The 13,689-nt window shown below is 43.5% G+C and overlaps 1 protein-coding gene across 1 annotated transcript in view; it reads right to left on the reverse strand.

Annotated features, from left to right (window-relative positions):
- arsk (arylsulfatase family, member K) overlaps window positions 1-13,689 on the reverse strand; it is a 34,828-nt gene that overhangs the window by 3,619 nt on the left and 17,520 nt on the right. Inside the window, exons 4-5 of the mRNA XM_059969298.1 lie at window positions 3,254-3,536; window positions 1,212-1,383 (exon numbers count right to left, since the gene is read on the reverse strand). Coding sequence (XP_059825281.1) covers window positions 1,212-1,383; window positions 3,254-3,536 — 455 coding nt within the window. The remainder of the gene's footprint in view (window positions 1-1,211; window positions 1,384-3,253; window positions 3,537-13,689) is intronic.

Consider the following 13,689-nt stretch of genomic DNA (forward strand, 5'->3'; position numbering starts at 1 on the left):
CAGTGAGGCCTAATTTGGTGTACTGTGTGCAGTTTTGGTCACCTACCTTCAGGAAGCATATCAATAAGATTCAAAGAGTGCAGAAAAAATTTACAAAGAAGTTGCCAGGACTTGAAGACCCAAGTTATAGAGAAAAATTGAATAGGTTAGGGCAATTTTCCCTGGGCCATAGGAGAATGAGGGATGATTTGACAGAGGTATACAAAATTATGAGGGGATAGATAAGATAAATTTTTCATTGAGGTTGGGTGAGGCAACAACTAGAGGTCATGAGTTAAGGGTGATAGCTGAAATGTTTAAGGAGAATATGAAGGGTAACTCAGAGGGTGGGGAGAGTGTGGATTGAGTTGCCAGTGCAAGTGGGTTCAATTTCAACATTTAAGAGGAATTTGGATAGGTACATGGATGAAAGGATTATGGTGGGCTGTGGCTTGGATGCACACTAATGGGAATAGGCAGATTAATAGTTTGGTATGGACTGGATGGGCCAAATGGCCTGTTTCTGTGCTGAGGTGTTTTATGACACTTTGACTCTGTATGAGAACCATGGATCCCCCTCACCCCCACGGCCTTCTAGGCCTCCACTCTGCAGACTTCAGGCAAGATCTTCAGGGTAGTTATCTCCAGTGTAGGAGAAAACAGAAAAATGTGCACGATAAGTGGATGGCATATATAATAATTTCATTTAAAATAATTCAGCAATGTCATGATAACTGTTTTTATATACCTCCCTATCACCCTTGTTCAAATATCAATTCCATCTGTAATGGTTGTGACATTTTCCAGAATGCTTCTGAGAGGTTTTCCCTTTTCTTTAACCATGTCTTCCTCTCCACCACAGTTGAAAGAGCTCTGAACTGCATCTGATCCATTTTTCAAATCTTTGCTCCTGTGATTAACTAGATCACTGGGCAACACAGCTTGAAAGGCCAGAATGGCCTGTTCCACACCATATCTCAATAAATAAATAAAATCTTTTACCAATGACTTCAACCATCAGCAAATTCTGCAATGCCCATGAATGGCAGCATAATAGCAGAGTTCTGTGGAGTAAAGGGGAGGAGTAGTGGCAATGAATACTATCAAGTTTGCAATACAGTGACGCAAGTGGAGTTCACACTGTTACAAACCTGCAGGATAAGCAAGCTAATTAACACATATACTGCTAAACAGTATCCAATACAACCTTTCATAAATAAGGAAGCACTTACCTAGCATTGAGTCAGTTTCAGCACACATTGCATAGTAAAATGCTCTGATGTCCCTGATCTCCTGATCTGTGAAATTGCCAGTACAGTTCTTGGTATAGGAGGAATAAAAGTCCACAGGATGCATTCCAGTGAAAGAAAGCCACTTTGGAATCCTGACTGCTCGATGATTCACCTTGAATTACAGAAACCAAACAAATTTCACAGTACATATATCACCATATGCAATCATAAGATTCATTTTTTAGCTGGGGGGGGGAATCATGGTAAATGCAAGAAACACAACAGAATCGATGAAACACCACATCCAATAGGACAGGCATACAACAGTGTGCAAAAGACAACAAACTGTGCAAATACAAAAAGAGAGAGAAACAAATTAATAATAAATAAATTATGAATATCGAGAACAGAAGATGAAGAGTCCCTGAAAGTGTGTCTGTAGGTTGTCTGGAGAGGATGAAATTAAAATTTATATTTACATGTTAAGAACCTAAACTAAAGAAACCTCCAGATCCTACCATGTCAAAATATTTCCTACAATACTGTTTCAAAGTACAAGCGCTTTATTATTCTTTACCATTCAACGCATTGAAATAATATATCATTGGGCATTGGGCCACAATCTCTGTCAGCACAAATCACCACAAAGCTGTGTACTTAGCCCCCCATTCCCCACTCTACTCACTTTACACTGATGACCCTGTGGCTAAGCATAGCTCCAATGCCATATTCAAGTTTGCTGAAGACACCATTGTATGTTGACTCAAAGGTGGTGATAAATCAGCAGAAAGGAGGGAGATGGAAAATCTGGCTGAGTGATGTCATAACATCAACCTCTCACTCAATGTCAGCAAGTTGGTTACTGACCTCAGGAGAGGGAAACCAGAGATCCATGAGCCAGTCTTTATTGGAGGATCAGAGGGAGAGAAGGCCAGCAACTTTAAATTCCTAGGTGTTGCTATTTCAGAGGACCTATCTTGGGCCTGGCACGTAAGTCCAATTATGAAGGAAGCACAGCAGTGCCTCTACTTCCAGAGGAGTTTGCAGAGATTTGGCATGACAGTTAAAAGTTTGACAAACCTCCATAGATTTGTGGAGGAATATATATTGACTGAAACATCACAGCTTGGTATGGAAACACCAAAGCCCTTGGATGGAAAATCCTACAAAAAGTAGAGAATTTGGCCCAGACCACCACGTGGGAAACCCTCCAAATCATTGCACATATCTACATGAAACACTATCATAGGGAAGCACCATCCATCATTACGGACCCCCACCACCCAGGACATGCTCTCTTCTCATTGCTGCCATCAAGAAGAAGGTACAAAAGCCTCAGGATCACACCACCAGGTTCAGGAACAATTACTACCCTTCAGCCATCAGGCTCTTGAACCAGAGGGGATAACTTCACTCAATTTCACTTGCCCCATCATTGAAATGTTTCCACAACCAATGGACTTACTTTCAAGGACTATTCATCTCGATATTCATTGCTATTTATTTATATTTGCATGTGCACAGCTTGTCTCCTGCACTCTGGCTGAATGCCCTGGAAGGGTTGTCTTTCATTAATTCTGTTGCAGTTCCTGTTCTTTGATTTGTTGAGTATGCCCACAAGAAAATGAATCTCAGGGTTGTATATGGTGACATTTATATACTTTGATAATACCATTTACAGAACTTTGATATATTATATAATAATATAACATTGGGCACCAGGTAGCATAGTGGTTAATGCCATGCTATTACAGGTTGGGGAATTGAATTTTGACGTCCCTGTAAGAAGTTTGTATGTCCATCCTGTTGCCGCGTAGGTTTTCTCCTACAGTTTAAAGAATTCCCAGTTGGTATGTCACTGGAAATTGTCCCATGATTAAGCTAGTGTTAAGTCTAGGGTTGCTGGACAGTGCAGCTCAAAGAGCCAGAAGTGCCCATTCTATCGCTAAATAATTAAAGGTAAAGAATGAATCTTGACTAAAATAAAGAGAACCACATAAATATAACACTAAAGCAAAGGTATTGTCAGCTCCATAGTGTACCTTTTTAAGCCAATATGGTGATGTTTTAAACGTGGACCCTCCACATGCTTCTCCCATACTTGGAGTTGGATAGGGATGAGGCAAATTCAGACCCAAACTCAGAACAAATGGTTGATTTAGCTGTGTTGCTTTGTATCGTATCCATTCAGCAGCCTTATCTACATTTTTCCAATCACGGTCCATGACTCTTACAGTTGATTCATTACCAACCAGCTCTGCTATCGGTCTACCTTCTTGTCTGAGCAAAAACTTGACATCCCTGGTCCAGGCTTCGACACGATTACTGAAATAAATAAGAAATAATGTTAGCGTCATAGAGTGAATGGTAGGGCAGAGAGGTGTAGGAGCACATATATGTAGTTTGCTGAAAGTGGCATCATAAATAAGCAGAGTGGTGAAGAATGTGGCCTTCATTTGAGTTTAACTGCTGAAATGCTATATTGCAGTTGTACACAAAGTTGATGAGGTCACACCTGGAGTGTTTTGGTTACCCTGTCATTATCTGGTTTATGAGAATGCTGCCAGGCCTTCTGGGTCTGATCTATAGGGAGAGTTTGAGCAAGATAGTACTTCATTCCCTGGAACATAGGAGACTGAGGGACGATCATACAGAGGTGTATAAAATCATGAGGACAAAGATGAGACCATGGACATGAGAGCAGAATTAGGCTATTTGGCCCATCAGTTCTGCTCCGCCACTTCATCATGGCTGATTCATTTATGATAGAGTGAAGCCACACAGTTCCCCTCCACCAGGAAAAGGGGAGGAAAATATAGAGGGCATAGATTTAAGGTGAGAGGGGAAGATTTAAGAGAGACCTGAGAAGTAACTTCTTGGTCATGCATAAATGAAATGAAACCAGTAACATTTAAAATCTGAAAGGTAAAGAGTGATATGGGCCAGATCCGAACCAATGGGACTGGCTTAGATGGGCACTTTGGTTGCACATGGGCAAGTTGTTCTGAAGGGCCTGTTCCCATGCTGTGTTCTGCAGTGACTCTACAACTCTGGGTCTGCTTTTGTTCTCAATCTGCAAAAAAACAAATTATTCTAATCACAATAACAAATTATTATAATTCAGTCCAAAATAGGATTTTTAAAAATCCTATTTAAGAATGCCAGAGTCCAGGGATGTCTCTGATCGGGTGCATGACATCCTGGTACGAGAGGGAAAGCAATTAGAAGTCGTGATACATGTTGGGACCAACCACAGAGGCAGGAAGAGGGATGAGGTCCTGAAGTGTGAGTTTTGGGAACTAGGCAGAAGGCTGAAGAACAGGACCTCAAGGGTGGCATTCTCAGGATTGCTGCCAGTGCTAAGTGATAATGATGGAAAGACTTGGAGGAGATGGCAGTTGAATGCGTGGCTGAGGAGTTGGTGCAGGGGGCAGGGTTTTAGATTTTTGGACAATTGGGATCTCTTCTGGGGAAGGTGGGACCTGTACGGATTGGATAGGTTCCACCTGAACTCGAGGGGGAGCAACATCCTTGCTGGTAGGTTTGCTAGCATGGTTCGGAGGATTTAAACTAATTTGCAAGGGGGATGGGTCCCGGAGCGATAGAGCAGTGAAAGGAGTGCATGGAGTAAAGCCAGATCTAACATATAGAGAGGCTTTGAGGAAAGAGCAGCAGAATAAAGGGTATAAAGGTAGTAAGGTAGAAGGGCTAAAGTGTGTGTATTTCAATGCAAGAAGCATCAGGAACAAAGGTGATGAACTGAGAGCTTGGATACATACATGGAATTATGATGTAGTGGCCATTACGGAGACTTGGCTGGCACCAGGGCAGGAATGGGTTCTCAATATTCCTGGATTTCAATGCTTTAAAAGGTATAGGGAAGGAAGGGAAGGAGGGGTGGCATTACTGGTCAGGGATACTATTACAGCTGTAGAAAGGGTGGGTAATGTAGCAGGATCCTCTTTTGAGTCAGTATGGGTGGAATTCAAGAACAGGAAGGGAGCAGTTACTCTACTGGGGGTATCCTATAGGCCCCCTGGTAGCGGAAGAGATACCGAGGAGCAGATTGGGAAGCAGATTTTGGAAAGGTGCAAAAATAACAGGGTTGTTATCATGGGTGACTTTAACTTCCCTAATATTGATTGGCACTTGATTAGTTCCAAGGGTTTAGATGGGGCAGAGTTTGTTAAGTGTGTCCAGGATGGATTCCTGTCATAGTATATTGACAGGCCGACTAGGGGGAATGCCATACTAGATCTAGTATTAGATAACAAACTGGGTCAGGTCACAGATCCGTCAGTGGGTGAGCATCTGGGGGACAGTGATCACCGCTCCCTGATCTTTAGCATTATCATGGAAAAGGATAGAGTCAGAGAGGACAGGAAAATTTTTAATTGGGGAAGGGCAAATTATGAGGCTATAAGGATAGAACTTGCAGGTGTGAATTGGGATGTTGTTTTTGTAGGGAAATGTACTATGGACATGTGGTCGATGTTTAGGGATCTCTTGCAGGATGTTAGGGATAAATTTGTCCAGTGAGGAAGATAAAGAATGGTAGGATGAAGGAACTATGGGTGACAAGTGAAGTGGAAAATCTAGTCAGGTGGAAGAAGGCAGCATACATGAGGTTTAGGAAGCAAGGATCAGATGGGTCTATTGAGGAATATAGGGTAGCAAGAAAGGAGCTTAAGAAGGGGCTGAGAAGAGCAAGAAGGGAGCATGAGAAGGCCTTGGCGAGTAGGGTAAAGGAAAACCCCAAGGCATTCTTCAATTATATGAAGAACAAAAGGATGACAGGAGTGAAGGTAGGACCGATTAGAGATAAAAGTGGGAAGATGTGCCTGGAGGCTGTGGAAGTGAGCGAGGTCCTCAATGAATACTTCTGTTCCGTATTCACCAATGAGAGGGAACTTCTCATGAGTGAGAATGAGTGAGGTTGATGTTCTGGAGCATGTTGATATTAAGGGAGAGGAGGTGTTGGAGTTGTTAAAATACATTAGGACGGATAAGTCCCCGGGGCCTGATGGAATATTCCCCAGGCTGCTCCAAAAGGCGAGGGAAGAGATTGCTGAGCCTCTGGCTAGGATCTTTATGTCCTCGTTGTCCACAGGAATGGTATCGGAGGATTGGAGGGAGGTGAATGTTGTCCCCTTGTTCAAAAAAGGTAGTAGGGACAGTCCGGGTAATTATAGACCAGTGAGCCTTACGTCTGTGGTGGGAAAGCTGTTGGAAAAGATTCTTAGAGATGGGATCTATGGGCATTTAGAGAATCACAGTCTGATCAGGAACAGTCAGCATGGCTTTGTGAAGGGTAGATCATGCCTAACAAACCTGGTAGAGTTCTTTGAGGAGCTGATCAGGCATATAGATGAGAGTAGTGCAGTGGATGTGATCTACATGGATTTTAGTAAGGCATTTGACAAGGTTCCACATGGTAGGCTTATTCAGAAAGTCAGAAGGCATGGGATCCAGGGAAGTTTGGCCAGGTGGATTCAGAATTGGCTTGCCTGCAGAAGGCAGAGGGTTGTGGTGGAGGGAGTACATTCAGATTGGAGGGTTGTGACTAGTGGTGTCCCACAATGATCTGTTCTGGGACCTCTACTTTTTGTGATTTTTATTAACGACCTAGATGTGGGGGCAGAAGGGTGGGTTGGCAAGTTTGCAGACGACACAAAGGTTGGTGGTGTTGTAGATAGTGTAGAGGATTGTCGAAGATTGCAGAGAGACATTGATAGGATGCAGAAGTGGGCTGAGAAGTGGCAGATGGAGTTCAACCCGGAGAAGTGTGAGGTGGTACACTTTGGAAGGACAAACTCCAAGGCAGAGTACAAAGTAAATGGCAGGATAATTGGTAGTGTGGAGGAGCAGAGGGATCTGGGGGTACATGTCCACAGATCCCTGAAAGTTGCCTCACAGGTAGATAGGGTAGTTAAGAAAGCTTATGGTGTGTTCGCTTTCATAGGTCAAGGGATAGAGTTTAAGAGACGGGATGTAATGTTGCAGCTCTATAAAACTCTAGTTAGGCTACACTTGGAGTACTGTGTCCAGTTCTGGTCGCCTCATTATAGGAAGGATGTGGAAACATTGGAAAGGGTAGAGAGGAGATTTACCAGGATGCTGCCTGGTTTAGAGAGAATGGATTATGATCAGAGATTAAGGGAGCTAGGGCTTTACTCTTTGGAGAGAAGAAGGATGAGAAGAGACATGATAGAGGTGTACAAGATATTAAGAGGAATAGACAGAGTGGACAGCCAGCGCCTCTTCCCCAGGGCACCACTACTCAGTACAAGAGGACATGGCTTTAAGGTAAGGGGAGGGAAGTTCAAGGGGGATATTAGAGGAAGGTTTTTCACTCAAAGAGTGGTTGGTGCGTGGAATGCACTGCCTGAGTCAGTGGTGGAGGCAGACACACTAGTGAAGTTTAAGAGACTACTAGACAAGTATATGGAGGAATTTAAGCTGGGGGGTTATATGTGAGGCAGGGTTTGAGGGTCAGCACAACATTGTGTGCTGAAGGGCTTGTAATATGATGTACCATTCTATGTTAAAGAATTTTCTTAGAAGTCAATCATGCCATCTGCTTTGAACAAGTAGAAATAATACAGGAGGAGAGGAAGTAGGTGTCCATTATGTTTCACTCTGGCTCTATGTTTCCAATCTTTAACTCCTAAAGGTGTAATTCCTTGAATTTCATCAGCAGCAACATTTCATAATTCATAAATATTCTGCAATAGATTTCCTTTCTTCTGATGGTAGCTGCAGGGAGATTTTGAAAAATGATCGCTGGCTACTTCGACTGTTCAGAGTTACCTGATGAAAAACAGTACTAATTTAAAACATATTAACCATTTTGCAGAAATTGAACTAAAGATCGGAACATATTTAATTGGGAACCATAAATGGAATGGGATTTGTTTAGAAAAATTTTGTAATTTTGAATTACTTAACTGCGAGAATAATTTTACACTTTGCACAAGTTTAGCATGGTTTGCAGTGTCAAAAGAGCACAAACTTTGGTAAGCAAGGGACAAAGGCCCAGGTTCAGAGTCAATTTGAAATAATTAATAATTAGTTTATTTTTGGTTCAGTGAATTAATGTGATGGTAAATCTGAGATACCCTGGTAAGAACATGACTTTCTTCCTTTCCTCTTTAAAGTAAATAAAACTTCCATCAGAATCAGGTTTAATATCACTGACATACAGTATGTTGTGAAATTTGTTTTGTGGCAGCAGGACATTGGAATACATAACATTTACTACAAATTACTTTATATATTATGTATGGAGTATATACACACAGACAGACATACACATAGTCAAAACTTGTATCATAAAACTAGACAAAATTACAAATATAAAGAATAAATAACCATGTGATAATTTAATTTATTTGTTAACAAGGTTGTCAATGACAGACACTATAGGTAATTGCTGCACTTGTCATGTATGTGGAATCTGATGGATACCTGCAGGCTTTTCTACATATCATTTGCGCTGAAGTCTGCAGAGCAGAGATAGGAAAAATTACCTGAACACTTTGGCTAAAGTTACAGCCACACCCTTAATATTAAGTAATCATTTCTATTAGGAGAGTCTGACCAAGAATGAAACTGGTTAAGGGATCCAGAAAGTACAATGAAGAATTCTTAATGTCTGCACTTTTCAACAGGTATAAAATGCTTGCAGTCTGTTTGGATGACAGCAGAAATTGAGGAAAGGAGAAGCACGTTGAATTTCAAAGGCGATGTGCTTGCACAGTTCCATGTTGAAAGGAATTTGCATGGGAGAGGGGAGATTCCATTCTCATCATACATTTAAGATTTAATAACATGGAAGAACATGGGCATGATTGAAGGGGAAGATTTCGATGAAGGAATATGAGCAGCCAGGATCCAATTTATAAAGCAGAAGAATAACAGAAATAATCTCAGGATTTTTACTTGAATCTTAAGTAAATTAACATTGGCTCAATAAGATCAGAGAGTTGAATGTGTGCTTAAAGATTAGTAATTGAGAAATTGGTTTCAATTCATGGAACTGGTACATTACTGGGAACAAAGAAGAGATAATGTGCAGATGCTGGAAATCCAAAAAACATGCTCTAAATGCTGGATGAACTCAGCAGGCCAGGCAACATCTATGGAAAAGAGTACAGTCAACATCTTGGGCCAAGAAAATAGAGGAGGCCATGGATTGACATATTGGAATGGAAATGGGAAAGCAGGTAGGGGGATGTGGAAGCTGAAAATTAAGCTGCTGACCCCAGAGAACATTAAGGAAGTAGAGAGGGTGTACACATGTTGGAGAACTTTGAAAGCCTTCTTTGATTCCCCTGTTCACTGATGCAAAGCAACCAAGAACATCAAGACATTTTTCATCCGCAAAGGGATCCAGAAAGCAAGGCAGGGTCAGAAGGATCTGCGTAAACTCCAGACAGAGTTGCAGCAATTTCTCTTTCTGCAGTTGAAGAGGGTAGATGTGAGTGAGGGCTACGAGAGATGAAGAGCCAGCAAGTCCAGCACGTTGCCAGCGAATCCTCCAAGATCTTCCGATCAAGGGTCCAGACCATGGAACAGGACGAGACATACTCACGTTTCTTCTTCCAAAAGGTGCATGGGGGTGGGGGAGCTCTGCGATCCACAGCCTTAAGGAAGAGGACGGCTCAGTCGTGTCCTCACAGACAGACATACTGAGGATCTGTAGGTCCTCCTATACTAGTCTGTATGACAGAAAGGCCACAGACACCACAGCCTCCCAGAACTTCCTGTCATCTATCACACAGATCTTTGACGATGGCAAGCGGGAGAGTCTGGACCAGCTATTGACTCTGGATGAGTTGACTGGCTTCAACCATTCCTTTGAGTCAAGTAAGGCTTCCAGCAGCAACGGCTTACCAGTTGAGTTTTATTCGGCTCTGTGGGACTGGATAGGCCCAGATCTGCTGGAAGCGTATGATGCTATGCTTCTAGCCAGCAACATGTCAGAATCCATGAGGAAGGGCATCATTACCCTCATCTACAAGCAAAAGGTTAAAGGGAGGACATTAAAAATTGAAGGCCCATATCACTTATGAATGCATACTATAAGATCCTGTCCAAGGCTATCGCCAACAGAGTCAAGTCTGGTCTGGGACAGGTGATCCACCCAGATTGTAACTGTGCTGTACCGGGCAGGAAGATGTTGGACAGCCTCGTGCTGCTGAGGGACACCATCACCTATGTGCAGGATAGAAGTGTGGACACCTGCCTGGTCAGCTTGGATCAGGAGAAAGGCTTTGACAGGATCTTAGACACATACATGATGAATGTACTCTCCAAAATAGGATTCGGGGAGAGAATCAGGAATTGGATCAAACTGCTCTCCACAGACATCTGTAGTGCAGTCCAAGTCAATAGGTAAGAAACAGACAGCTTCCCCATCAAGTCTGGAGCCAGGCAGGCCTGCCCGCTCTCTCATCTTGTTTGTGTGTTGTATAGAACCCTTTACCAAAACCCTTTGAGGAAGGATCAGGGCATAAGAGGGGTGACGCTGCCAAGTGAAAACCTCCCTGTACATGGACGATGTCACCATCTTCTGCTCGGATTCGATGTTAGTTCACAGGCTGATTAGCATGTGCAACCAGTTTGGGCTGGGTCAACCACACGTAGACCTAAGTCATGCTCTTTGGCAACTGGCCTGACTGATCCAGCGTCCCCTTCACCATCAGGTCCGATTATGTGAAGGTGTTGGGGATCTGGTTTGGAGGAGCCGAGATGAACAATAAGAATTGGCTGGAGCGGACTGCCAAGGTAAAGCAGAAACTGGGACCGTGGGGCAGGTGCTCCCTATCAATAACAGGGAAGAACTTGGTCATCAGGTGTGAGGTGCTCTCAAGGCTGCTGTACCTGGCGCAAGTGTGGCCCATCCCCTTCTCCTCCAGCTCAGAAATCACCCGAGCTGTCTTCAGGTTCATCTGGGGATCAAAGATGGAGTGGGTCAGAGGGTCACCATGCACAAGTCCCTGGAAAATAGGGGCAAATTCGTTCCCAATGTTGCCCTCATCTTGATAACCAGCTTCATATGTGGCTGCATCAGGTGGTGAGTGAAACCCAGACACGTGGGCACCAAGTACCACTGTGTGCCAGGTTCTACCTGTCGCCCTGGTTATGAAGGATGGGTCTGGTCCCATTCCCACGCAACGCCTCAGTCAGCTGTATGTTGCCACACTACCTGTCCTTCGTGGAAAAGTTCTATCAGAACAACGCCTTTGACCACAAGGCCATCAGGCAATGGTCAACATGGAATGTCCTGCAGACACTGCAGAAGAAGGATATGATGGACATAGTTCATGATTTTCTGAGCAGACGGTCCAGGTCACTTGGCAAACGTCTCATCACCAGACCTCACCAACAGGCACCAAAACCTAGCCTGGCTGGCAGTGAAAGGGGCCCTCCTAGTCAGATCCCTCCTGTACGCCCGGAGGTGTGGAGGAAGATGAAAGGGCTGGTGTCACGCTTCATCCCCAGCAGCTGCATAACAGAAGACTCTCTGCTCTATGGGCTGTTCCCGGGTACGCACACGGAGACAAACATCCAGTGCTGCTGACAGATCATCAACTCGGTGAAAGACGCTCTTTGGTCGGCCCGAGACTTGATGGTCTACCAGCACATTGAGATGTCTACGGTAGAATGCTGCTGACTGCCACATTCTCGGCTGCAGAAGTACATTCTAACGGATGCACTGAAACTTGGTGCAGCCACCGCAAGGGCTCGGTGGGGAAGGACCACTGCATAGAGATCTTCTTCCACGGGAGAAGGAGGGGTTGGGTGGTGGGGAGTATATCCCTCAACTACAATTGTATTGTCTAATATGAACACAGAGTGGCATGTGAGTGTCTGAAATATTTTAAGTTGCATGGAACGTAATGATAATGTCTGTAAAGAATTAAGCATTATTGAATGATTTATTGCAAATAATTTTATTGTGAATAAAGTTTATCTTGATAATAAGAAAATGAGAATGGGAAGTGGAACTAAAATGGGTAGCCACTGGGAGATCCCGTTTCTGCTGGTGGTCAGAGTGTAGGTGCTCGGTGAAATGGTCTTCCAATCTATGTCAGGTCTCACTGATATACAGGAGGCCACACTGGGAGCACCGGACACAGTGTATGATCCCTAAAGGCTCACAGCTGAAGTGTTGCCTGTGAAGGAGGAGGTATAGCACTTGTTCCTCTTTCAAGGATAAGTGCCATTACTAGGGAAGTGGGTATCTGTTCTGGTAGAACAGACCGAACCTGAATTTGGGAGAGACAAGCAAACTTAAAAGTAGTGCCGTAGATGAGGCTTTAAGGTGAGGCAGTGTGGAAGTGGATTCTAGTGAAGGCAAATTTAATAAGGTCAACAGAAAAAATAGGACAGGACAGGATACTGAAGAATAAAATTATAACAAGATCCTGCCATTAACGTTCAACAGCGTTGAACGTCTCGGTGAGCGTCTTTCACCGAGTTGATGATCTGTCAGCAGCACTGGATGTTTGTCTCCGTGTGCGTACCCAGGAACATACCAAGCTTCCCCTTCAACTAACCCTATTCTGGCTCGATCCTTGCTTCCTCATAAATAGTAGGCTGGAGAATTGGTAAGTGAGAATCACAACTTAAAACTTGTACAACTAGGTATCACAATCAGAGTGGCTGTATGTTAAAGACTTACTGCTTCATTTGGTTGCCCAGTGTATTTCAAGTAAGATTCTGAGGAGTCACAAAGCTAAGCTCGCTGCATGGGACTTGCAAAGGCTGATGGCCAGGAACAGATCAGGTTGGTAGTAGCCACGATAAATAGCAGTAGGTAGGATTTAAGCAGGGCAGATAAAACATATTTTAAAAGGCTGAATTTCTTCAAAGAGAGAAAGAGATTTGTCACACATACCTCGGAATATGAAGTGAAATGCATCGTTAGGTGTCAATGACCAACACATTCCGAGGGCAGCCTGCAGGTGTTACCAGCTGCTGGTACCAACATAATATGCCCACAGTTTACTAATCCTAACCTGCATGACTTTGGAATGTGAAGGAAACCAGAGCACCCAGAGGAAACACAGAGGTAACAGAGGGACATACAAACTCCTTACAGGCAGTGCTGGGGATTGAACCCCAATTGGGAATTGCTGGGCCTGTAAAGTGTTGCACTAACTGCTACACAACTGAGTTGCCCCGCAATCTCTCTGACTCTGTAATCATTTGTTTGAACACCTATATAATTTCATAAACCTCAGTTACAGCATCACACAAGCATTAAAGAACAGTCTACTATAGATTCTTGAACAAGAGAAAACCTGCAGATGCTGAAAATCAAAGCAACATACACAAAATGCTGGAGGAACTCAGCAGGCCAGGCAGCATCTATGGAAAAAGTATAAACAGTTGATGTTTCAGACCAAGACCCTTGGCCCGAAATGTCAATTGTTTACTCTTTTCCATACATGCTACCTGACCTGCTGAG

Source organism: Hypanus sabinus, chromosome 5 (assembly GCF_030144855.1).
Source record: "Hypanus sabinus isolate sHypSab1 chromosome 5, sHypSab1.hap1, whole genome shotgun sequence".
In the NCBI taxonomy this organism is placed as follows: Eukaryota; Metazoa; Chordata; class Chondrichthyes; order Myliobatiformes; family Dasyatidae; genus Hypanus; species Hypanus sabinus.